The sequence below is a fragment of the Taudactylus pleione genome, unplaced genomic scaffold (genome assembly GCF_031769625.1).
Source record: "Taudactylus pleione unplaced genomic scaffold, aTauple2 ptg000086l, whole genome shotgun sequence".
NCBI classification, from domain to species: domain Eukaryota; kingdom Metazoa; phylum Chordata; class Amphibia; order Anura; family Myobatrachidae; genus Taudactylus; species Taudactylus pleione.
The window spans coordinates 27,798,005-27,823,576 of NW_028284488.1; the positions used below are offsets into that span (position 1 = coordinate 27,798,005).

A 25,572-nucleotide genomic window follows, 5' to 3' on the forward strand; every position below is an offset into this window, starting at 1 on the left:
TCGTTCAGTCGCTCATTTTTCTCATCTAGTGGATACACACCTTTAGGCTTAAAAAATAAATAAATAATTTTGCTGTGAGCCCCTCAGCCCAGCGTAAAGCCGATCAGTGTGAATGCTCCCCTCCACAGGCATAGGAGACTGCTGCAGCTGCTGGTCAATGCAATCATTGACAAATGGGCCAGACACATACAGTATAATATATATATATATATATATATATATATATATATATATATGTACACTGTATATATATATACACTCCAAACAAACAATGGCAGCACTCAGCGTCTTAGATAAATGCAGAAAGGTGTCCTTTGTTCTTTCTACGTTTCGGGGCCTGTAACTCATCATGAGGGATCCCTGATGACGGGTTACAGGCCAGAAACATAGGAGGAATAAAGGACACCTATCTGGCTTTTATCTAAGACGCTGAATGCCACAATTGTTTGTTTGGAGTACATAGGGCTTTGCACCCACGGAGGGCACCAGTGCATTTTTTAAACCATTGCATATAAGGGAGTGCCGGGGACTCTTGTACTGTGTATGTATATATATACAGTAAAGCAGTGTGTGCAGGAAGAGAGTCAGTATAACCAGCCTGATAGCTGCTGTGTGCAGGAAATCTGTGCTGACAAGCTGAGAGATTGTGTTTTAAATTGGATTTATGCTTCTGAGTGAATGTCTGCTGCTTAAACCACACCTTGGATACCAATACATGAAAAAGAAGTTGAGTTGTCCTGCATGGGCATTTTAATTGTTTAACAAAACCATCACCACATTATGTGGGTACTTTCTGGGGCTGAAAAATAAAGAAGAAACTTGGATAAAGCTACCAAGGTTATCACTACATGCATTCACACAAGAAATTATTGGGTACGCATAACCATTTATCACGAGACTCACTATTCTGAAAATACTACACTATATTATTTTTCTTCTCCACTTGGCTCTGCAAAGAGCCTCTTCTTATCAAGGTCCTATTTGGCACCAGTAACCCGGGTCCAGCTCTATGTCATCCACCAACAAGATTTACAGATAAGCTTTAAAGAATTATCTTTTGGTACGCACATTATTATTTGAGCACGGGCACCATTATTCATTAATTTATCACACTATTTGGCGCTTGTCCTTTCCACCCCATTTTTCCAGATCACTATTTCGTCTGACTGCCATACAGACCTACGGAAGGGACTGCTGCCTCCTCTTATTTGAAGGATTTAAGTGGTCGATTAACTATTCATATGTATGATACCAGCACTTCAATGTTACAATCAGGATAATACACTGTGCACGATCCAAGAACTACTATTTCCATATATATATATATATATATATATATATATATATATTATCCATAAGGTGGCACTCCGTAGTAAAAAAGACACAAGTCACCTTAGCTCATAATGCAACGTTTTGTCAAATAAAATCACACATTAAAGTGCTGAAACGTTGCAATGTAACTTGTGTCTTTTTTATTACGGAGTGCCACCTTATGGATACTATTTACAGATCACCTCGTTTACGAGGTTTACTGTGGAGGGCACCCGGCTGGTTTATGCTTACACCTCATGAGTGCCGGATCATGGCTATATATATATAATATATTTTGCAGCCATGACACCAGAGGGAGTGGGGCAGCAGGAGGATCCCCCACCCAAACACACGCCGGAGATAGAGCTGGTGGGTACTGGGAAGACAGTCCTGTAGTGGTAAGCTCTTGGGCTCAGTGACCCTCCTGAGACTGCTGTACTGGCAGACAGGGGTGCACAATGTCAGCTGTAGTTAGTGGGGTGGGGGAAATGTGCTCAGCGCCAGCTTTAGGGAGGGCTCTACTCACTTCCAAGCTGAAGTGGGTGGAGAGGGGTTCACAGTGCCAGCTTTACTTAATGGGGGGGGAGAATAAGATGTGCAGTGCAGCTTGTCTTGATAGGGGGGGGGTCTGAGGTGCAGTGCCCCCTGTACTGGGGGGAATTCGATGTGCAGTGCTGCCTGTACTGGGGTGGTAGGGGGGAATAGGAGGAGAGGTGGTGCTTGTGGGGATCGGAGGGGAGTCCTGTTTTTAGGAGGTGGGAGGGGGAGGACATCGGAGGAGAGGTGCCGTTTGTACCAGATGAGGGGGGGGAGAATCGGAGCTCTGCCTACACCGGAGAGACACATCAGAGGAGAGGTGCCACTTGTACCAGAAGGGGGTAGGATCGGAGTTCCGCCTGCACAGGGGACACACATGAAGGAGAGGTGCTGCTGGCAGGGGGGCGATCGAAGTTGAGATTCCGCCTGCACAGGGGGGGGTTTAGTGGTGCCGCTTGTACGGGCTTGTATATCTACTGGGGGAGAGTAGGAGCACTGAAGTGGCGCTTGTACTGGTTAAGCTACCGCTGCTACTCACTTCCTCTGCAGAGGTGGCTAATGGCAGCACACAGCTCCGTATATGTCTCCTGCCAGCAGAGAGACAGCGGTGGCAATGGTACCGGCGGATCTCCGAGGGGCAGTCATCAGAGGTGAGTGACAGCAGTAGGCGGACACTCCCGGACAGTGTCCACCTACTTATCGTTCAGTTGAGGGGAACTTTCCCCCTACACTACAACGATAGTTGGTGAAAATCAAAAATGTTTGATTTTCCCCAACTAGTTGGAACGACCGTTTTTGGCCGTTTTTCAGCGTGTGGGAGCAAACGGCTGACTATCATTTGCTCCCACACACTTGACGATTATCATTCCAAACAGCCAACTAGTTGGCTGGTTGGAACGATATCGTTCTGATGTGTGGGGGCCTTTAGACAGTCAACATTTAGACATTAAAAATATAGACACCTTAATGTCGACAGGTACAATATGTAGACCGCCAAAATGTCAACAGGGACATAATGTAGACAATATATACAGTAGACAGGTTGCAATGTTGACAAGGTCATTTCATTTTTAGGGTCCTGACTTTCCAAGGAATTCCAGCCCTAGGCTGATCAGTTTGGGGCTGGTTAACGTTATGGCAGAGAGATCCCACACTATGTGACTCCCTGCTATAGCATTATCCCTCGTCTGGTTCAGCCCGGTGCTGGTAAATGAAAAACAGGGGAAACCCCATGCTGTTTTAATCCCTGGTATTCCAATACCAGCCCAGGCTGAGAGGTCCGGGACTGGTTATGGCTTTATATTTAACTATTTATGGTCGTATTAACATTCATAATATAGGCATGTCTGTATTAAGACTGTTGATATTTTAACTGTGTCCAAATTTTTATTTGTCAAGATTATGACTGCAACATTTTAACTGTGTCTACAGTTTGACCCTGTCGACATTGTGACTGTCGATATTTTTTACAATGCCTACATTTTGACCCTGTGTACATTTCAGTTGTTGACCTTAAGACTCAACCATATTTATTTATTTATTTATTTACAGTTTCTTATATAGCGCAGCATATTCCGTTGTGCTTTACAATTGGAAACATAAATATAACAAAACTGGGTAGTAAGACACAGATATATAGGTAGGAAGGCCCTGCTCGTTAGCTTACAATCTATAGGGAAATAGGCATTGATACACAAGGTTAGGTGCTATATATTGCAATTTTAGTCCAGCCAGAATGGAGGGTTTCTTGGTGGCTGCATGTTCCAGTCACAGGAATGTTGGCCAAATATCAGGAGGATGTGAAAGAAAGACAATGTGTGTGGTTATGTGGGTAATGTGGATGTAATTAGATATGGAAGCTATGAAGGTTATGTGGGCGGTTCTGGAATCAGATAAGCTTGCCTGAAGAGGTGAGTTTTCAGGGAACGCTTGAAGGATTGGAGACTACAAGAAATGCTTATTGTGCGTGGTAAGGCATTCCATAGAGTGGGTGCAGCCTGAAGAAAGTCCTGTAACCGTGACTGGGAGCAAGTAATGCGTGAGGATGAGAGACGCAGATCTTCTGCTGAGCTAAGAGGTCGGGTTGGGATATATTTTGAAATGAGTGAAGAGATGTATGTTGGTGTGGTTTGGTTAATAGCCTTATGTGTAAGTAAAAGTATTTTATATTGAATACGGTAGAAAACCAGCAGCCAATGGAGGGACTGACAAAGTGGTGCAGCAGACGATGAACGTTTGACAAGGAAGATAAGCCTCGCAGCTGCATTCACAATGGATTGTAATGGCGATAGCCATCCATGTTGACATTTTGTCCATGTCAACAATATGACAGCCAAAATGTTGACATTTTTGATTGTCTATGTTTTGACTGTCTCAATTTTAACTGCATCCCATTCAAGGGGAACTGGATTTCACAAAATGCCCCTTCCCAAATCCAGTCATGCTCTATATTTATCAGACTTGTTTAATCTCCTGGAACCGCTGAGAGACTCTAGAATCTCGGGAGGCGATTCCGGTTGCCCAGAAAAGCATTTAAGTCTCCCGGAGCCTGCTGTATGTCCACTTGGTGCCACCCATACTTCCTGAATGAAGTGGTTGGTCCCGGCAGCCAGTGACGCGATATGAGGTGGATTGCGTCATTGTAGCCCCACCCTCCGCTTTATAATGCCGCCATTGTATAGCAGGGGTATGGCCACAATGCAGTCATGCTATCACGTCACCCGTGCACTGCTAACCTATGCTGCGACATGCCACCTACAGTAAAAACCTGTCTGCCCCCTCCTGCGAGACCACCCACCCCCGTGGCTCATAGTCATGCTTCCTTTTCTGTGAGCACGCATGCACAGAATGAATGCCTGGGCGAAGTGTTAGCCCTAGCGTCCCTGTTGCCATTAATATATTTTTTAGAAATTAGTTATTGGATCTATTAGCCCTCTGCTTCACACAGTCTGATCCTTAGTCTTGGTACAATTTAGGCTGATCTTGTGTTTCACTGATTTTCCTGCTCTCTTACCTGACTTGAGTCACAACACCTTCTTGTTATAAGACATTGGTGAGACATCAAACCTTCTAAAGAGGACAAGTGGATGTGTTGCCCATAGCTACCAATAAAATTTTAGCTATAATTTATCTAGTAGATACTATAAAATGATAGCTAGAATCTGATCTCCACTCCACCTCCACTCGTCTTCTGTTTGAAGGTTTGATAAATCTCCCCATTTGTTTTGTATTTTTTTTTCTTTTGTCATCTTGTCATCTTTTTATTTACTTCAGCAGAAGATAATACAACAGTAGGCTAGTACAAAAGTGTAAAACAGTGTAAATGTAATACAGGTTAAGTCTCTCATATCCAAAGTGCTTGGGACCAGCGGTATTTTGAATATTGGAATATTCCGTATTTTGGAATATTTGCATACCATAATGAGATATCTTGGGAATGGGACCCAAATCTAAACACAGAATGCATTTATGTGTTATATACACCTTATACACACAGCCTGCAGGTCATTTTATACAATATTTTAAATAATTTTGTGGCTCAAACAAAGTTTGTGTACATCCATGAAATTAATTTATGATTCATATATACCTTATACTCACAGCCTGAAGTTTATTATATACAATATTTTTTAATAATTTTGTGCCTTAAACAAAGTTTGTGTACACTGAACCATGAAAAAGCAAAGGTTTCACTATCTAAGACATGCTAAAGAAAATTCTGTATTTCGGAATATTCCGTATTTCGGAATATTTGGATATGAGAGAATCAACCTGAATATACGTAGATGTGATACTCTAATATAGAGGAAGACAGTGTCTCTAAAAGTATCCAGTTTGAAAATGCTGTTAGTGTTTTTTTTGTCAATAAAGGAGGGGGCAAACACTGGTCTTATAGATAGAACATGATGAGTGAAGACAAAGGTCACTGAAAGATTTACATTGCATAATATTTCTGTGACAGGGATTATAATGTGTTAAGTGGCATCTAGTGGGGAGCTATTATGATACACATACCAGGGATGCCAGATATTATGGAAGATTTTAACCTTGTCATGCAAGAGACTAGTTATGCACTCCATAGATGCCACATACCAGATGTTATTAATATAGAGCCAGCATGGAGGGTTGATATTATTTATTTATTCTAGTCAGTAATGATTAAAAATGTATCTTTATTGAAAATGTCTGGCTAAAGGTGCCCATACACGGTGCGATAAAGTAGCCAATGCGACTGATTGGTAAGATCTGGCTGCTCTATCGTACCGTGTATGGGCATGATATCGGACAGAGGGTCTCATTCAGACCCGCTCGCGAGCGCTGAGCAAGCGCAAGCGGGTCGATGTTTCCCAAATGCGCATGCGCGAGACCCGAATAACGATGGAGTAGCCATCGCTATGGGTCTCGCACCAAAGGGGGCGTGCTGTCGATGGTGATTGACAGCACGCCCCCTTTGGTGGGCGCGCGGGGGCGTGGCTGCCCAGACGGAGGCGTTCCCATGGGAACGCCTACCGTCTGGGTCCGGCCTCACTAGTGATGTCAGTGGGAGTGATTTTGGCTCTGAGAGAGCCAAAATCACTCCAGGGCTTGTGGCAACGAGACCCTATCGCAGGGTCTCGTCGCAAGCCCGATGGTCGCGATGGTCTTAACCCACAGCTATGCGAGCGTCCAAGAGGCCGCCTCGCAAAAAAAAACCACGCCTTGATTCAGAGCGGGCGCTCCTTCAGAGCGTCCGGCTCTGCATCACGCCCAGAGCGCACACCCTAGGGGTTGTACATCACACCCCCAGATCTTACTGCAGGTTCATTTGATCTGGGGATGCGATGTGCAATCCCATGCAGCTTAACAGTGTATGGCCAACTTAACTTGTCTGTTGGCTTATTAACTGATCATTTGGGATGACCGTTCGGAGGATCCAGTTGATCAGAGCAAGGATATTGTCCCAAAATTCTGAATATAAATGCCTATCATGCCACAATTTCTTCATCATCAGTAGGAAATTGCCAAATAACTAGTATGCAATTTTTCTAGAACCAAATGCTATCTAGTTTATAGGCATCCTTGATGCAGGATTTAACAATTCACTTTCACCCACCCGGCACATATAGACTTACTCCCATGTGAGTTCATATGTCTCCACCCCTGAAGCAGGTAGTGATAAAATCATTGTGTACAGGAGAAAAATGGCACCTCTTTCATTCAGTTGATATATATACATTGTTGTTCATTTACCATGGGATTTCAAAACGTGCAGAAAGTCGGCAAATGGAGAGGCCCATTAATTCTAGTAACATTTTTACTTGGGTAGGGAATGTACTTAACTCAACTTTATGATGATGATGCATCTATTTAGTAAACTACTGTATATTTTGTCTATTGGACTATGCTCATTAAAATATACATTGCGGAAAATACTTTTTAAAAAATATATAATAACAATAAATTAACAAAACCAAATGCCTTTATCTTACGCCAATATCAATCACACAAAGCTGCACGTCTAGATAAAAGCCCCCCGTCAGCTAGGGTCAAATACCATATAGTATGACAAACAATATTAGAGGTTGCTAATATTCAGTATAAGAACACAATGTATCAGTATACGAACAATGTTTTTATTACATATAAAAACAGATATTACATTTTAAGAACATGCTTACAATCATACAGAATGACAAAGTTTCCACCAATTGACATAGAAGGAGATGGATATTTCCCGCCATCACCCTTATGGGTATGAGCTAAGGATGGCAGGTCATTTCCACTGTACATGAGGACACTGGGCCTGATTCAGAGCCAGACGCTCATCACGAGAGATGTCAGTAGGGCCGCCCACAAACGGCAGACGTTCCTTCAGACCTCGCGAGTGGGTCTGAATCTGGCCCACTGCTCCAAACACAACCCTATGCATTTCATCGAATAGGACTTCTTCAGGGGAAAATACTTTGTAGCAGTAATTTAAAATACATTCACAATAAGGAGTATTCTAAAATCTCTGGAGTCAAATCCAAGACCAAATTGGTCCTGCTAGATAAGCAATTAGAAGGGACCATGGCCCTCATTCGACCAGGTCGCAAGCACGATGTGCTCGCAATCGGGTCGATAGTTAGCCCTGCGCACACGCAGCGGCCACACTGCACGTCGGCAAGCCCCGGAGCGAGAGAGAAACTCTCTCACTCCGGAGCTCTCTACAACAGGGGTGGCTGTCGATGTTGATCGACAGCTCGCCCCGTTTTGCAGGCGGGCCGGGGGAGTGGTTTCCAAAACTGAGGCGTTCCTTAAGGAACGCCTACCGTTTTGTGGGCGGCCGCACTGACATCAGTGATGTCAATGCTCTTTCAGAGCAGGAAGCTCCCTGGGGTTTGCGGCTGCCGAGACCCAACCTTAGGGTCTCGTCGCAAGCCCCCATGGTCGTGATGGTGTTTGCCATCACGACCATCAACCTGGTCGGTCACTAAGCTGTGAGTGGTAACCCACAGCTTACCTAACGACCAGGATGCCGCACTTGAAAAATGTAGCGGCCGCCCTCATTCAGAAGGAGCGCTCGCTTCTTGCGAGCGCCTCTGAAAGAGGGCCCAAGTGTGTCCAGGTGAGGATTACCCAAAAATTGGTTCTCAAACTGCCTACAAACAAAGAAACTGATCCACCATGTGTGTGACATCGAGAATGAGCTGATCCTCCAAAAATGAGTGCTCATAACTAAGGGTAGTGCTAGAACTTTTTTTTCCTCCAGTATGTAGCGAATACTTAGTATAAACACAGAACGCTCATAAACGTTAATAATAATCTGTGTTTGAAAGTATAGATATTCCTACTTTAACAACACATGACTTAATGGCCTATGTAATATTTATACACAAAAGGTCTTGTTAATAAACCGTTAATATTGTCGTTTACCATTATATTATGAAGAAGCTTTAATTGTTTATGCTTTCAAAAATAGATAAATTGCACTTTTTTTCAACAATTGTCTATTTCTCCAGTGCCGGATTAAAAACAGGGCAGGCGGGATGGGTGCATGGGGGGCACTATGACATATGTGAACAGGGGTTTCTGTTTGGCATAATAGGAACTGGGGTCACTACAGTTGGTTTAACTCATTTGTGTTGCTGGGAGTATTTGCACATACTTTTTAATAACAAGTTAGTTGCCCTGTGGCCCCTACAAACCTTAATTCAGCCCTAAACATCTCTATTTTATTGGGCCATCAAAACTGCACCAACATAGATATATCTCTGCTCTGCACAAGGTCTTCGTCTCTCATCCACATTCATTACATTCTCCCTGTCAGGATGCAGCCTGAGATCGGCCGCTACTCACCTCTGTGCCAGCGTCCTTGGGCGCTTAGGTGTTCAATTGTTGAGAGTGGAGGTGAGTGATGGCTGAGTATTCTCCCAGGGTCTAGTAGGGCTTCCGTAGGTGCATCCTGGTTTCCGAGGTGCCGGGCATGGATGCAGCCATGTTGGTACATATCACCTGACTAGTCTCTCCCAATGGTAGTCCTCTGGTCACTCAGCTGATCCTCTGATCCAATGACCAGCTACCTAAGGGTATTTAAGTCTGACTCCAGGAACAGGAAGTTGCTGTTCAACTTCGCTGTTCCAGTGACTGTGATACTCACCAATGTTTCTCCGTGTTAACTCCTCGGTATGTTGCTTCAGCCTTCTCGCTGTTCTCCAGTGTTATTTGCATCAGCTCCCAGACTGACTTCCAGTGTGTTATTTCAGTTCTCTCACTTAACTTCAGTTCTTTTCATAACAGCTCTTGAGTTGTTATTATTGTGCTGTTCAGTTCCCCAGCTGCCTCCTTGTGTTACTGGTGTCTGCTTTCCTGCTAATTACTAGTTAGCTCTCAGCTGGATCGTTAACAATTCTCAGTGCATTCTTGTGTTACATTTCCCTGTATTCAAGTATTCAGTTCATACGCTGATCTCCTGTGTTCAAGTCTTCAGTTCACACGCTCATCTCCTGTGTTCAAGTATTCAGTTCTTATGCTGATCTCCTGTGTTAAAGTATTCAGTTCACACGCTGATCTCCTGTGTTCAAGTATTCAGTTCATCCACTGATTTCCTGTGTTCAAGTATTCAGTTCATCCGCTGATCTCCTGTGTTCAAGTATTCAGTTCATACGCTGGTTTCCTGTGTTCAAGTAATCAGTTCACACGCTGATCTCCTGTGTTCAGTTCATACACTGATTTCCTGTGTTCAAGTATTCAGTTCACATGCTGATCTTCTCTGTTCAAGTATTCAGTTCATACACTGGTCTCCTGTCAAGTATTCAGTTCACACGCTGATCTCCTGTGTTCAGTTCACACACTGATCTCCTGTGTTCAGTTCTCACGCTGATCTCCTGTGTTCAAGTATTCAGTTCACGTGCTGATCTCCTGTGTTCAAGTATTCAGTTCACACACTGATCTTCTGTGTTCAAGTATTCAGTTTATATGCTGATTTCCTGTGTTCAAGTACTCAGTTCATACACTGATCTCCTGTGGTCAAGTATTCAGCTCACTAGCTGATCCCTTGTGTCCTAGTTATTTAGTTCATACACTGATCTCCTGTGGTCAAGTTATGTTGGCCTCTAGTGTTATATCTTTATTGTCTCCGTGCTGGTTTCCTTTGAATTAACTCCCGTAAATATAGTTACCGGTCTTCCTGCCACTCCCAGGTACCTATCCAGAGGGCCGCGACCTGCTCACTTGGTGCAGCGAAACCCATATCCCATCTGGAGGGGTCACTGGTGAAGACCACCAAGTGAGTTAGACTTCGCGCCTCTGGGCAGGTCTAACCAAAGCTGGGTTTGGCAGCAATAGGGAGACCTAGTACTGTCACTCACCTGCTTGTTCCCTAACCACCCTAACCCCCTGTCTTCTATCCTCTCCTGAAGAACTTCCCATACAGTTCCTGACACTCCCATTTATGGTTACAGGACCTTTTTCGAGCTGCACCCACTCTGTGGTAAACCCTCACTCACATTTTGCTTTAAACTCCAAACCTTCAAGCATTCCCTGAAAACTCATCTCTTCAGGTAGCTTTCCAAATTACAGAACCACCAACGTAATCCTCATAAACTATTCTACCCAATGACCTACCCTCTACACAGCCCACATATAACTTTACTTATGTTTTCATTCTACACTCACACAGCCCTCTGACCCCAGGCCAACATTGCTGTGTGACTGGATCATAAAGTCCACCAAGAAACTTTTGACCTTGCAATCTGGCTGGACCAATATGTAGTATGTAGCACTTGCCCTCATGTATCAGTTTCCTATTTCTCTATACTCTGTCTATTATTACCCTGTCTCAGTTTAGAAATGTTTTGTTTGCAATTGTGCTATGGAATATGGTGATGCTGTGCCATATAAATGTGTATGTTGATAATAAGTTATGCAGTGATTAGGATGACATTCACAATAATACCACAGGCAGCTCTTTTGTATATTTCAGTATTAGTGGTCAGGCTTAACTTGATCGCATTTGCCTCAGTATAATAAGCTGCATCTGTGTTTAGAAACAAATGGCTTTTTTTTATTTATTTTTTTTAAATCGTTTATTAGTTTTATAGGACTATATATATAAAACAGTATTACATCTCGATGGACAATAGAATATAGAGATAAACAATTGGTCTCTAATATGTAACAATTGTGCATATCAAAAAATATAATAGACCATAGAAAGAAAAGATCTTCCATGTTATAATAATTGAAGATAACATCCTCACAAATTGCAATGAAACTACAATATAATAACCTTAATATAGTAAAAGATAAAGGTAAAGAGCTGAAGCAGAAAAAAAGGGAGAATATGGGGAAGGTTGAAAATATTTAAGTATAGATATAAGTATAAATATAAATATAAGCGAGCCGGGGGGACAAAATAATACCGAAAAAAGAAAAGAAAAAAAAAAAAAAAGGAGACCGGGTCAAAAGTATGAATCATACTTCACGTGAGGCCAGGAAGGGTAACCGCTTGGAGGGAGTACCAGGAGGACCAAATAGAGTGAAACCTCTCCACTGAGTTATTCAAAAGACTGGTAGTGTACTCCATTTTAGATATAAACCATATCCTATTCAAAAGTTCTTGACGAGTTGGAGTATCAGGATTTTTCCAGTTACGTGCTATCTGATATTTGGCCGCACATGAGATGTGAACAATCAATTTGTTCGAATTTTTAGAAACCTGGTCTACTGGAGCAACAGGTTGGCAGGTGATAGAGAGAAAGGCACATTAACTACTGATGATATAAGGGTGCGGACCATGTTCCAGAATGGAGTAATTTTTGGACATGTCCACCACGTATGATAAAATGTGCCAATGTGGCCGCATTGTCTCCAACATAGGTCAGAAGTGTTAGGAAACATTTGATGAAGGCGCTCAGGGACTAGATACCATCTGGTAAAAACTTTATATGAGTTTTCTTTGATAGCTACACTAAGAGAGCATTTGGAGATAGCGAGACAAATTATTTCCCAAGTATCGTCTCCCAGTGGTTGTCCCAGGTCTGCTTCCCATGCGAGTTCGTGTATAGAAAGTAAGGGAGACTCCAATACTAAAACAGAATGATAGAGAAAGGATATAGTGCCCCTATCAGTGGGTCGGTATATACACAGTTTTTCTGTTGGGGACGGTGTACGAGATTGGGGGGTAGAAAGTGTTGACATAGCAAAGTGTCGGAGTTGTAGATATTGGTAGTGAGAGGAGTCAGGGATGTTGTATGTCTGCTGAAAATCATCAAAGTTTTGTGGAGCAAATTGTCCTATAATATGACGGATGCGTGTGATACCTGCTGCAGACCAGATAGATGCCACAGCAGATGAGAGCCCTGGTGTAAATGAAGGATTGTGCCACAGGGGGGTCTGAAGAGAGGGGTACTTGGAAAAGCAAATTTTTTATTCTTTTTTTTTATTTTTAATTTGACTGTGATCATTATTGTCTTGCAGTTATTGCAACTCCATAAATATACCTCAAAATGTATTGTGTGCCTTATAACATGTATAGGAATAACAAATATGTGTATTGGATTGAAGGTGTTTTTTTATGCATATTTATGTACAATTTTGATCAAATTAGCATGAAAAGTCGTGGTAGAATTTTTTTCCACAAATGTCTTGAGTGATTTTTAGGTAATTATGACTTTTTCTAAATACTTTCCTTTTCTTTTTTAGATTTACTTAAAAAACAAACATTTGTACACAGTGGAGGCCAATAATGCACGTCTGCTGGTTGAAAGTGCTGCAACTAATATAGAAAAACTTCTACGAAACCGTTCTAAAGCTCTTGTGGTAAGTGTTTTATTTGTCCATAAACAACTTTACAACTTTTATATTAAACTTCACAATATGAAGGAAGACAGGATACATTTACGTCATCTGTAATACTGCCTAGATGGGAGAGTCAAACATCAACACGTTGAAAATGATTTCCAAACTTTCCATCATGGTAAGAAAATGTTAATTTAGAATTCTATATAGGGAATTTGTACATAAATAAATATCACTTTATCTCCAGTTTCCCTTGGCTAATTAATTATTAGCAAGGTAGAATCCCCCATATGTTGGTTACATACAGTATATCTGTATGTGTCCATTCTCACAGGCGGTGCATACAAATCTGTTGTCATGGCTGATCTCATTTGCAGTGCTGGATACTGTATGGAATAGGTTACATGCACTTCACATGCTACAGTATATGTTATGCTGGCCATACACTGTCAGATAAAAATATCTGTCTGACCGACAGACCAATTTAAAAGCAACAGATATCTTGCCCATACACTGACAGATAAAAATATCTGTCTGACCAACAGACCAATTTAAAAGCAACAGATATCTTGCCCATACACTGACAGATATTTTAACACAACCAACAGATTTTTTCAAACAAAAATCTGCCAGGCTCTGTCATATTTTTGTTCCCTCACAGGGGAGGGACAAAAGAATTTGCACTTTAGCAACTATAAAATATGCTGACCCCATTTTCAAGAACCCCAAATTTGCTGGGCATAGTTATTTTCACCCCCCAAAAATTCTAAATGCTCTTCTGCATCACTTTCTTCAAAGTCGCATTTATGCACTTGCCGCGGCAATTATAAACCACGACTTCGTTCAGTAGTTATAAATGGGGGACCCATAGTGATCCCCCATGTCTACACATCTTTAGGGGGGTCCCTAGAATATTTCCCAAAAATTCCCGTTTTTGTTGAACCTGTAAAAAAAAAGTAGCAAAAATTGACAAAAAAAATGACATAAGGTCACCCCCCAAAAGGCAAACCAGCCCCAGGCTTGCCAGCCAGTGGTGGTTTCTAAAAATACGGGGAACAAAATGTGTAGGGTTCCACCGTATTTTAGAAACCAACACCAGGCTGCAGGGACTAGTGCTGGTTTTAAATATAGGGGGCAAAAAAGACGTGGGGTACCCCCTATATTTAAGACCAGCACCAGACCCAACCGACCGGGGTGTAATGCCACAGCCCGGAGACCCAATCACCGGGGCTCCAGGTCCAAAGCATTACACCCCAAGTCGGTCAGCGCAAGCCGGTGATCTCGGGGGAGTCGGGGACCCCCCAAAAAAGGGTCCCCCCTCTCCCGAGCACCACAGGCTTACGCTGAAGCCTGGGGCTCATCCCCATACCCCTGGAGCGGTGGGTATGGGGGTAATAGGGGGGCCAAATAATGTAGCACTATTGTACTTTACAGTGGAACTACAAGTGCCAGCATGCCTGCCATTTTGCAGACATGCGGCACGTGTAATTTCACTGTAAAATAAATAGGTAAAAAAATCCAAAACACACACACCGTGCCCAGTATAAGTTTATTACATACACCTACCCATTCACACATACTTACCTATACCAGATGTTCTGTCCCCTTCTCCACGTAGAATATCCAAAAAAAATGGACCTGCAAAGAAAGATTTCATACTCACCTACATCCAGCGCTGGTCTCCGCAGTAATCCATGGGTGTTTAAAAACAAAAAAACGTCCTTACCCGATCCACGAAACACAGCTATGTGTATGTGTGTTGTCACACATACACATAGCTCCCGAATGGCAGCTCTCGGCTCTTCACGGGGCATTGCAGTCCCGTGAGCCAATCAGCGGCAGCGCTCACTGTAGAGCGCCCGCTGATTTGCTCCGGCAACTGACAGTTCCCACGTGGGCTGAGTCACACCACGTGGGAACTGTCAGTAGCCGGAACCAATCAGCAGGCTCTCTACAGTCAGCGCGACCGCTGATTGGCTCACGGGACTGCAATGTCAGAACAGCGCTGTCTTACCATCTACTCACTGCCTAGACTTCAACTAATCTATGACGCCGGAAGTGAACAGCGGCTACCCGGAAGTTCGTCGGCTCAGTGCACAGCTCTGCAGTCGCTGGGGATAGAAAGGTGAGTACATGCACATGGAGAGAACTGGGGGAAAAGTTGGTCGCTCGGGCAGTGACCGCATACACTGCCCGATGCGGCCGACTACAAACTTGCAAATATCGCATCAGTCCGACATGCTGGTCGATTCGGCATGCCAGACCAATCGATATTTTGATATTGGTCGCCCCCACACACAGTACAATTATCGGGGCGATCCGCGGATATCGGCAGGATCGGCCCGATAATTGTATAGTGTATGGCCAGCATTAGTAACAGAGCTATTTAAAAATAATGTTTTAATAAACAGTTGTTCTGTTGTATAGTTTTAACATTTCCCCTGCCAAATATAAAAAAGAAATTACAGTGAGATTGTCAGGGACAGTGTATTAAATTAAACTAATTTATATATATATATATGGTTTGATAACTGGAACGCCAATATCCAATAAATAGATGCCGCGGTGCACAACTCAATAATAGAAATAGTGACCAATGAATAGCGCCACTCTAGCGGACTTGTAAGGAGAGAGAGAGAGAGAGAGAGAGATATGTCGGTTCGGCACTCCCAAGTATGAGAGATAATTAGTGCTGCGTGCCCTTTAAGTGGTATACATATACAGTGAGACAAATCACCCTGTTGTGGTGAAACAATGCACGACACTGCAGCTTGATCAAAAGAATAAACTTAACTTCAACGTTTCGGGGCTTCCGTGCCCCGTCGTCTCACGGAAGCCCCGAAACGTTGAAGTAAAGTTTATTCTTTTGACCAAGCTGCAGTGCCGTGCATTGTTTCACCACAACAGGGTGGTTTGTCTCGCTGTATATGTATATTATGTATATATATATATATATATATATATATATGTATACATGATTTTGTGATAAAATATATTTATTGCAGCATAGAAAATACGTATCATGATCATTAAGTTGATAATGATATATAGTGAAATTACAAACACTGTATTTGTGCAGTGTGGAAAAGGAAATAACATGTACATCAAACTTAACTATCCTTTCCAACTAGAGATGTGTGCGGACCCTGTGGTTTGATTTTAGTTTTGCCAAACCCATCCTCAAGTGTTTTAGTTCAGATTTAGTTTTTTGTTTTGATTTTCTTTTTAAAATTGATAAAAACAGCTAAAATCATGTAACTTGGAGCTGTTCTGTTGGAAGTGCCCAGGAACAATCATCCAACTGAGGAGAAAGCCAGGTTGCCTATATGAATACACAACTATGGAACACTGATGTTATGCCAGAGAAAAAGCTAATTTACTATAGGGGTATGTTTCACAACACTATCTTTCCACACCAGTTTGTCACATTGCTGCTGTTAAAGTTCATATACTCATATTCTGTACATGCTAATGTAGCACTTTTAATTTTAAATGTGAATATCCCATTCATTTGCCTTTCTTCAATTATTATTCTCCTATGTTTATTCTGTCCCATTTTAATCACATGGCGAAGGGGAACATCTGGGTAGTGAGAAATAGGTCATGCTTGTGGAAGCGCACAAAGCAGAGCTAGATTAAGAGGGAAGGGGGTCCAGAGGACATGTGCCCTGTGGCCCCCTATCTCAGGGGTCCCTTTAACTCAGGAATGTATCACCACTTGGCCTCACCTCCCTTATACACATAGGACCAATTGAAACAGGTAGGCACGGTAGGGAGGAGCCATGCTTTACAGGCAGCCCGCTCTCGGCTCATCTTTTTTTGCAGCGCTAGCGCATTCATTGCTGCTGGAGAGAGTAGAAGAACTGCAATTACCAGCAGCCCTTGCCACTGGCTGTTGTTGGACAGGTGCTCCTGCTGACATGGTAAACCAATATGCCACAAAAGTGTGCTTATCATTTTTTAGCAGCATCTGCATGATTTCCTTCATCATACAACACTATGGCGACGGCAAAATATCTAGATTTTTGCAGATACAAGAGAGAAAGTGATTTTCTGTACCTTATCTGCTTTTATACATGTGTCTAATAGTGCTGATTGTACTGCACTCACTTACCAGCTCTTTGTACATCTCCCTACAAGGAACATACTGGGCCTGATTCAGAGGTGGAAGCAGTATCAATGTCGGACCGATGTTTTCAGTCTCTGCATGCGTCCGATTCACACAGCCCATGCTTCCTGATGGCTACCGCTATAATGTGCAGAACTAATTTAAGACTCAAGAGCTTTGTATTTTAGTGGGCATTCCACGGAGGCAACATGGGGTGGCCAGATGCGGGCATGTCGAAGTCAGCAACTGCATCTAAAGATGCAGTTAGCCATGTTCAGATGGAGATTCTGTGCCTCCTTTGGACTGGTACAATGTTGATGGTACGACCAATGGTGCTACTGATGGTATTTCTTAATACGCACAGAGACGGATCAACGCTGCATCCAGTGGGTGTCTTAGTAGGAAGACCATCGACTGCGGCATTAGTATAAAGACGCAGTCTCAGCTGAAGCAAAAGGCCCACTCTGGATCTGATTCAGAGGTGCACATAATGCTGGTGTTCTACTGAGTGCACGCTGTTACGTATGAGAGTGCTGGTATTAGGAGAGTGGGGCAAAACCATGGACATTCCTAGGTGGTGACTGGGAGGTGGCCTGAAGTGTATGCAAGAAAAGATTGTCTCATGGGTATGTTATGGGAGTGTTCTGTGCGTTTCAGTGAATGCGGCCGCACTTGCAGATGCAGAGCCGCAGCCACAGAGGCCATGTTCAGACGACTTTTAGAAGAAGACACTGCGTCTGCCATAGGCTGGTGCAAGGGTTGGTGGTGCACATGATGGTGCGCCGATGGTGGAGTGTACACAATCACTGGCGGAGTTGCACTGTCCCGGGGCAGGCTCATTTCAGCACTTGTACCTCTGTATCAGGCCCTGTGTGTAGTATGCTACTTGCATTGAACTACTGTATGTACAGATACAGATACATATGCACATACTTCAGCAGACTTCTTCACAGATATTGTTATAAATACAACGACAAAACCACAAACCACTAAAAGAAAAAAAACCTATATAGGAAATAGATACAATTATTAAGTATTTATGACCCAGGCAGACACTTAAATGAACAAGTGGCGGATGTATTTAGGAAGATCTGAAGGAAGGATATATGGACAAGGAAAGATGGAAATGGAGATTTATATTCAAAAGAGAAACAATTGGGAGTTATTTTAGCGTACTATTTATATTGCAGCTGTAGGATTTAGTACTAAGAAAACATGTCCAAGTAACGTAGATTAGCAGCTAAAGAAAATATATATATGTTTTGCTTGTACTAAACCGTAAGAGATTTATGTTTACTAATAATTGTAATTATTTCTTTGTCAAAATTACATGATACAGATATGACAGAGAGAGAGAAAGAGAGAGAGAGATGGGTATATATATATATATATATATATATATATATGAAGTAGATACATTTGTCAGGGGATTAATGATTTAATTTTAATAGGTTGTTTGTGATGTCATCACTGCAGTATTAGGAATAGAAATGTTTGGTTCCTAGAAGGATTTGCAATATGAAACACTTACAGTTTTTGTAGAAAAGTTTCCGAAATGTTTTGCTCATAATTAATGTACATTTACTCTATGTACATTTGGACATTATATGTGAATTTTAACAAACTTTATATTAGAGAGCAGGGCCATAACTAGGGGTGTGAGAGCGGTGCTGGCACGCAGAGCGCTGTGTGTGGCACCGCCGCTCACCCACGGTCCCTGTATCTGGTTAGCAGGTTGCCTGGAACAGCGCCGTGCAGCCAGAATCTCTGTAGCAGTACCACCCAGAGCATCTTTAGGATGCTTCAGACATACACACCGCTGCCCTTACAGCCTCCCAGAGCATCCTGAGGTTGCTCCGAGCATTGCTGTCATTCATGACAATTGTGGCCCCACTCCCTCTGCATGACATCATGTAGAGGGGGCATGACCAGCACCGGGTGCAGAACACTGTGGGGTCGATTCAATTAAATGCGATGAAAGGCACAACTAACAACATTGCAAGTTTTCCCTCGCATCCCGAAGAAGAATGCAGGAAAACGTGTGATGTTGCAGGTACCACATATGGTGAATATTTGTGGGGAGTATAAGTTCCACCACCTCTCCAGGACCACTTTAAGCCCTGCCTATACTTATCTGTTGGCGCCCTAATGCAGTAAAATTCTGTCAGATAGAATTTTTAAAATCCCAGTATACATGCCCAAGAGTTTTGTAGTTGCTATTAACAAGTTTGAATCCTAATTTAGTGTGTGTAAAAGTAAAAATTATTATAGACGTCAAGATTCCGGATATAATGCAGAATGGCACTTATGTACAATGTGCTGGCCTGTATTGTATTGCGCTCAGTAGCAGTGTCCACTTTGAAAAACATGTAAATTGCTCTGATGGTACATTTCCAGTAACAACATTTTTTATTTCTAACTTTGTGACGTTTAGTATAATCAATATACTGTACAGGGTGGTCCATAAGTGTGGAAACACCCTTATAAAAGAGAAATGAGTAAGGAAATATTTATCCAGTGTCTACACATATGTTATGGGAGTGGGAGAAAATTATTTAGGGTATGTCACCAGGTATCTTGGATGCAACTTTTAATTAGGAAAGTAGTCATGTGAAATATCAAACAGAGGCAGAATTTCATAAGAAAAACAATGGTGTTCAAGTTAACCTATCGTTATTCATTCTCGAGTTTTAACATGAGGTTTACACTGGAATAATATTTCCATACTAACTTCCTTTTTATTAGGGGTGTGCACCGGCCACTTTTCGTGTTTTGTGTTTTGGTTTTGGATCTGGATCTTTCTTCGTGTTTTGGATCTGGATTGGTTTTGCCAAAACCACCCTTCCGTGTTTTGGGTTCTGGGTTTTGTGTTTTGGATCTGTATTTTTTTGAAAAAAAGCATAAAAACAGCTAAAATCACAGAATTTGTAGGTTTTTCTGCTCCTATGCTATTATTAACCTCAATAACCTTAATTTCCACTCATTTCCAGTCTATTCTGAACACCTCACACCTCACAATAGTGTTTTTATGTCCAAAAGGTTGCACCGAGGTAGCTGGATGACTATGCTAAGCGACACGAGTGGGCGGCACAAACACGTGACCCATCTAGGAGTGACACTGCAGTGGCAGACAGGATGGCAGTTAGAAAAACTAGGCCCCAAACTGTACATAATGCAAAGAAAAAAAGAGGTGCAAGATGGAATTGTCCTTGGGCCCTCCCACCCACCCTTATGTTGTATAAACAGGACATGCACACTTTAACAAATCAATCATTTCAGCGCCAGGGTCTGCCACACAACTGTGGCTGAAATGATTGGTTCGTTTGGGCCCCCACAAAACAAGCTGGCAATTAATGTGTCCCTGCACAAACTGGCTCTACGGAGGCAAGATGTCATCCTCATCCTCCTCATCCACCGATTCCTCACCCTCTTCAGTGTGTACATCCTCATCCTCACAAAGTATTAACTCGTCCCCACTTGAATCCACCACCACAGGTCCCTCTGTACGTTCTGGAGGCTGGTCTCCCTGGAAGAGCTGATAATTCATTTTGATGAACATCATCTTCTCCACATTCTGTGGAAGCAACCTCCTACGCCTTTCGCTGACAAGGTTCCCGGCTGCACTAAACACTCTTTCGGAGTACACACTGGAGGGGGGGCAACTCAGGTAAAATAGAGCCAGTTTGTACAGGGGCCTCCAAATTGCCTCTTTTTCCTGCCAGTACAGGTATGGACTGTCTGACATGCCTACTTGGATGCTGTCACCGATGTAATCCTCCACCATTCTGTCAATGGTGACAGTATCATATGCAGTGACAGTAGACATGTCAGAAATTGTTGCCAGGTCCTTCAGTCCGGACCAGATGTCCAAACTTGGTCCTGCCTGCCCTGCATCACCGCCAGCGGGTTGCTTAGGATACCTAAGTTTTTTCCTGGCAGCCCCAGTTGCGGGAGAAAATGAAGAAGGAGCCGTTGACGTGTCACGTTCCGCTTCAGCTGACAGTGTGTTCACCAGCAGGTCTTTGCACCTCTGCAGGCTTGTGTCGGCCGGAAAGAGAGACACCACATAGGCTTTAAACCTAGGATCGAGCACGGTGGCCAAAATGTAGTGGTCTGATTTCAACAGATTGACCACCCTGGAATCCTGGCAAAGCGAATGAAGGGCTTCATCCACAAGTCCCACATGCCGAGCGGAATCGCTCCGTCTTAGCTCCTCCTTCACTTTCTCCAGCTGCTTCTGCAAAAGCCTGATGAGGGGAATGACCTGACTCAAGCTGGCAGTGTCTGAACTGACTTCACGTGTGGCAAGTTCGAAGGGCTGAAGAACCTTGCACAACACGGAAATCATTCTCCACTGCGCTTGAGTCAGGTGCATACCCCCTCCTTTGCCTATGTCATAGGTGGATGTATAGGCTTGTATGGCCTTTTGCTGCTCCTCCATCCTCTGAAGCATATAGAGGGTTGAGTTCCACCGCGTCACAACCTCTTGCTTCAGGTGATGGCGGGGCAGGTTCAAGAGTGTTTGCTGGCGCTCCAGTCTTCGGCACGCAGTCGCTGAATGGCGAAAGTGGCCAGAAATTTTTCGGGCCACCCAAAGCGTCTCCTGCACGCCCCTGTCGCTTTTCAGAAAATTCTGCACCACCAAGTTTATTGTGTGAGCAAAACATGGGACGTGCTGGAATTTGCCCAGATGTAATGCCCGCACAATATTGGTGGCGTTGTCAGATATCACAAATCCCCAGGAGAGTCTAAGTGGGGTAAGCCACTGGGCGATGATTTCCCTCAGTTTCTCTAAGAGGTTGTCGGCGGTGTGCCTCTTACTGAAACCGGTGATACACAGCGTAGCCTGCCTTGTAACGAGCTGGCGTTTCTGAGATGCTGCTACTGGTGACGCTGCTGCTGTTGCTGCGTAAGGTGATACATCTACCCAGTGGGCTGTCACAGTCATATAGTCCTTAGTCTGCCCTGTTCCACTTGTCCACATGTCCGTGGTTAAGTGGACATTGTGTACAACGGCATTTTTCAGGACACTGAGGACACTTTTTCTGACGTTTCTGTACAGTCTCGGTATCGCCTGCCTAGTGAAGTGGAATCTAGACGGGATTTGGAACCGGGGACACACTACCTCCATCAATTGTCTAAATCCCACTGCACTAATGGCGGATACCGGACGCACGTCTAACACCAACATAGCAGTCAAGGCCTCAGTTATACGTTTTGCTTCAGGATGACTGCTGTCGTACTTCATCCTCCTCGCTAAGGACTGTTGGAGGGTCAATTGTTTAGTAAAAGTAGTGGTGTTCCTACTTCCTCTCTGGGATGATGAACGACTCCCAGCAGCAGCAGCAACAGCAGCAGCGGCAGCAGTAGGCGTAGCAATGCAGGATCCTCCGGAGGAATCCCGGATAGGAGAGTCAGTCATGCCAGTGATATGGCCTGCAGGACTACTTCCGATCCTGACTAAGGAGGAAATTGACGAGGAGGGAGTTGACGGTGTGGTTTGCAGGCGCTTGGATACAACAGGACAACGGGATTTAGGTGTCCCTGGACTGCTTACGGTCTGAGCCAAAGTTTCTGAACTTGACAGTAACTTTTTATGAACGCGCTGCAGGTGCTGTATAAGGGAGGATGTTCCTAGGTGGTTGACGTCCCTACCCCTACTTATTTCACCTTTACATATGGTACATATGGCAAGACAGTTGTTGTCCGGATTTGGATAGAAATATTGCCAGACCAAAGAGGTGGAATGTTTGGTCTTCTGCCCAGGCATGACCGTGATGGGCTTTTTCATCCCACGGACAACAACTGTCTCCCCCGGAGCCTGATTTAAACAAACCACATCACCATCAGAATCCTCCTCGCCAACTTCCTCCTCAGCGCCAGCTACACCAGTATCCTCATCCTGTTGTACTTCAACAGTGACATCTTCAATTTGCATATCAGCAAGTGGACTGTGGGTGCTCCTTTCAGCACTTGCAGGGGGCGTGCAAATGGTGGAAAGAGCCACCTCTTCCCGTCCAGTGCTGGGAAGGTCAGGCATCGCAACCACCACCACACTTGGACTCTCTTTGGGGATTTGTGATATCTTCTTAGAAAGCACAGTTCTTCGCTGTGCTTTTGCCAGCTTAACTCTTTTGATTTTTTTAGTGGGAGGAGTGCTTCCATCGTCATGTGAAGCTGAACCACTAGTCATGAACATACTAGGGATCGACCTTAGCCGTTCCTTGCCACTCCGTGTCGTAAATGGCATATTGGCAAGTTTACGTTTCTCTTCAGCTGATTTAAATGTCTTTTTCAAGGTCATTTTCCTGAACTTTGCCATTTGGGATTGTATGTGCCCTCTACTATGACATTGGGCATCGGCCTTGGCAGACGACGTTGATGGCATGTTATCGTCTATGTCATGACTAGTGGCAGCAGCTTCAGCACTAGGAGGAAGTGGTTCTTGATCTTTCTCTATTTTATTTTTATCGGAGAAAGTTTGGTCCTCCATTTATGTTATATCGATTTGATATATACGTGCGGCTAAACACAGAAAATAAATTTTTTTTTGGTTCGGACTGGAGTGTACTTTGTGGGTTACAGCACCCTTTAACGGTCAAGCCAGCCGGCCCTTTACTTATGACACAGGCGCACTCTTGGCACTACTTTGTTGATGCACGTGCGGCTACTGCGCACACAATTCACAAACACAGAAAATAATTTTTTTTTGGTTTGGACTGGAGTGTACTTTGGGGGTTACAGCACCCTTTAACGGTCAAGCCAGCCGGCCCTTTACTTATGACACAGGCGCACGCTTGGCACTACTTTGTTGATGCACGTGCGGCTACTGCGCACACAATTCACAAACACAGAAAATAATTTTTTTTTGGTTTGGACTGGAGTGTACTTTCGGGGGTTACAGCACCCTTTAACGGTCAAGCCAGCCGGCCCTTTACTTATGACACAGGCGCACGCTTGGCACTACTTTGTTGATGCACGTGCGGCTACTGCGCACACAATTCACAAACACAGAAAATAATTTTTTTTTAGGTTTGGACTGGAGTGTACTTTCGGGGGTTACAGCACCCTTAACGGTCAAGCCAGCCGGCCCTTTACTTATGACACAGGCGCACGCTTGGCACTACTTTGTTGATGCACGTGCGGCTACTGCGCACACAATTCACAAACACAGAAAATAATTTTTTTTTTGGTTTGGACTGGAGTGTACTTTCGGGGGTTACAGCACCCTTTAACGGTCAAGCCAGCCGGCCCTTTACTTATGACACAGGCGCACGCTTGGCACTACTTTGTTGATGCACGTGCGGCTACTGCGCACACAATTCACAAACACAGAAAATAATTTTTTTTTGGTTTGGACTGGAGTGTACTTTCGGGGGTTACAGCACCCTTTAACGGTCAAGCCAGCCGGCCCTTTACTTATGACACAGGCGCACGCTTGGCACTACTTTGTTGATGCACGTGCGGCTACTGCGCACACAATTCACAAACACAGAAAATAATTTTTTTTTGGTTTGGACTGGAGTGTACTTTCGGGGGTTACAGCACCCTTTAACGGTCAAGCCAGCCGGCCCTTTACTTATGACACAGGCGCACGCTTGGCACTACTTTGTTGATGCACGTGCGGCTACTGCGCACACAATTCACAAACACAGAAAATAATTTTTTTTTGGTTTGGACTGGAGTGTACTTTCGGGGGTTACAGCACCCTTTAACGGTCAAGCCAGCCGGCCCTTTACTTATGACACAGGCGCACTCTTGGCACTACTTTGTTGATGCACGTGCGGCTACTGCGCACACAATTCACAAACACAGAAAATAATTTTTTTTTAGGTTTGGACTGGAGTGTACTTTCGGGGGTTACAGCACCCTTAACGGTCAAGCCAGCCGGCCCTTTACTTATGACACAGGCGCACGCTTGGCACTACTTTGTTGATGCACGTGCGGCTACTGCGCACACAATTCACAAACACAGAAAATCATTTTTTTTTGGTTTGGACTGGAGTGTACTTTCGGAGGTTACAGCACCCTTTAACGGTCAAGCCAGCCGGCCCTTTACTTATGACACAGGCGCACGCTTGGCACAACTTTGTTGATGCACGTGCGGCTACTGCGCACACAATTCACAAACACAGAAAATAATTTTTTTTTGGTTTGGACTGGAGTGTACTTTCGGGGGTTACAGCACCCTTTAACGGTCAAGCCAGCCGGCCCTTTACTTATGACACAGGCGCACGCTTGGCACTACTTTGTTGATGCACGTGCGGCTACTGCGCACACAATTCACAAACACAGAAAATAATTTTTTTTTGGTTTGGACTAGAGTGTACTTTCGGGGGTTACAGCACCCTTTAACG

The 25,572-nt window shown here is 43.8% G+C and overlaps 1 protein-coding gene across 4 annotated transcripts in view; it reads left to right on the forward strand.

Annotated features, from left to right (window-relative positions):
* CACNA2D1 (calcium voltage-gated channel auxiliary subunit alpha2delta 1) overlaps window positions 1-25,572 on the forward strand; it is a 901,795-nt gene that overhangs the window by 177,515 nt on the left and 698,708 nt on the right. For all 4 annotated transcript variants that reach the window (XM_088468929.1, XM_088468931.1, XM_088468930.1 and 1 more), the window contains exon 3: window positions 13,012-13,128. In XM_088468929.1, the coding sequence (XP_088325055.1) occupies window positions 13,012-13,128 (117 nt within the window). The remainder of the gene's footprint in view (window positions 1-13,011; window positions 13,129-25,572) is intronic.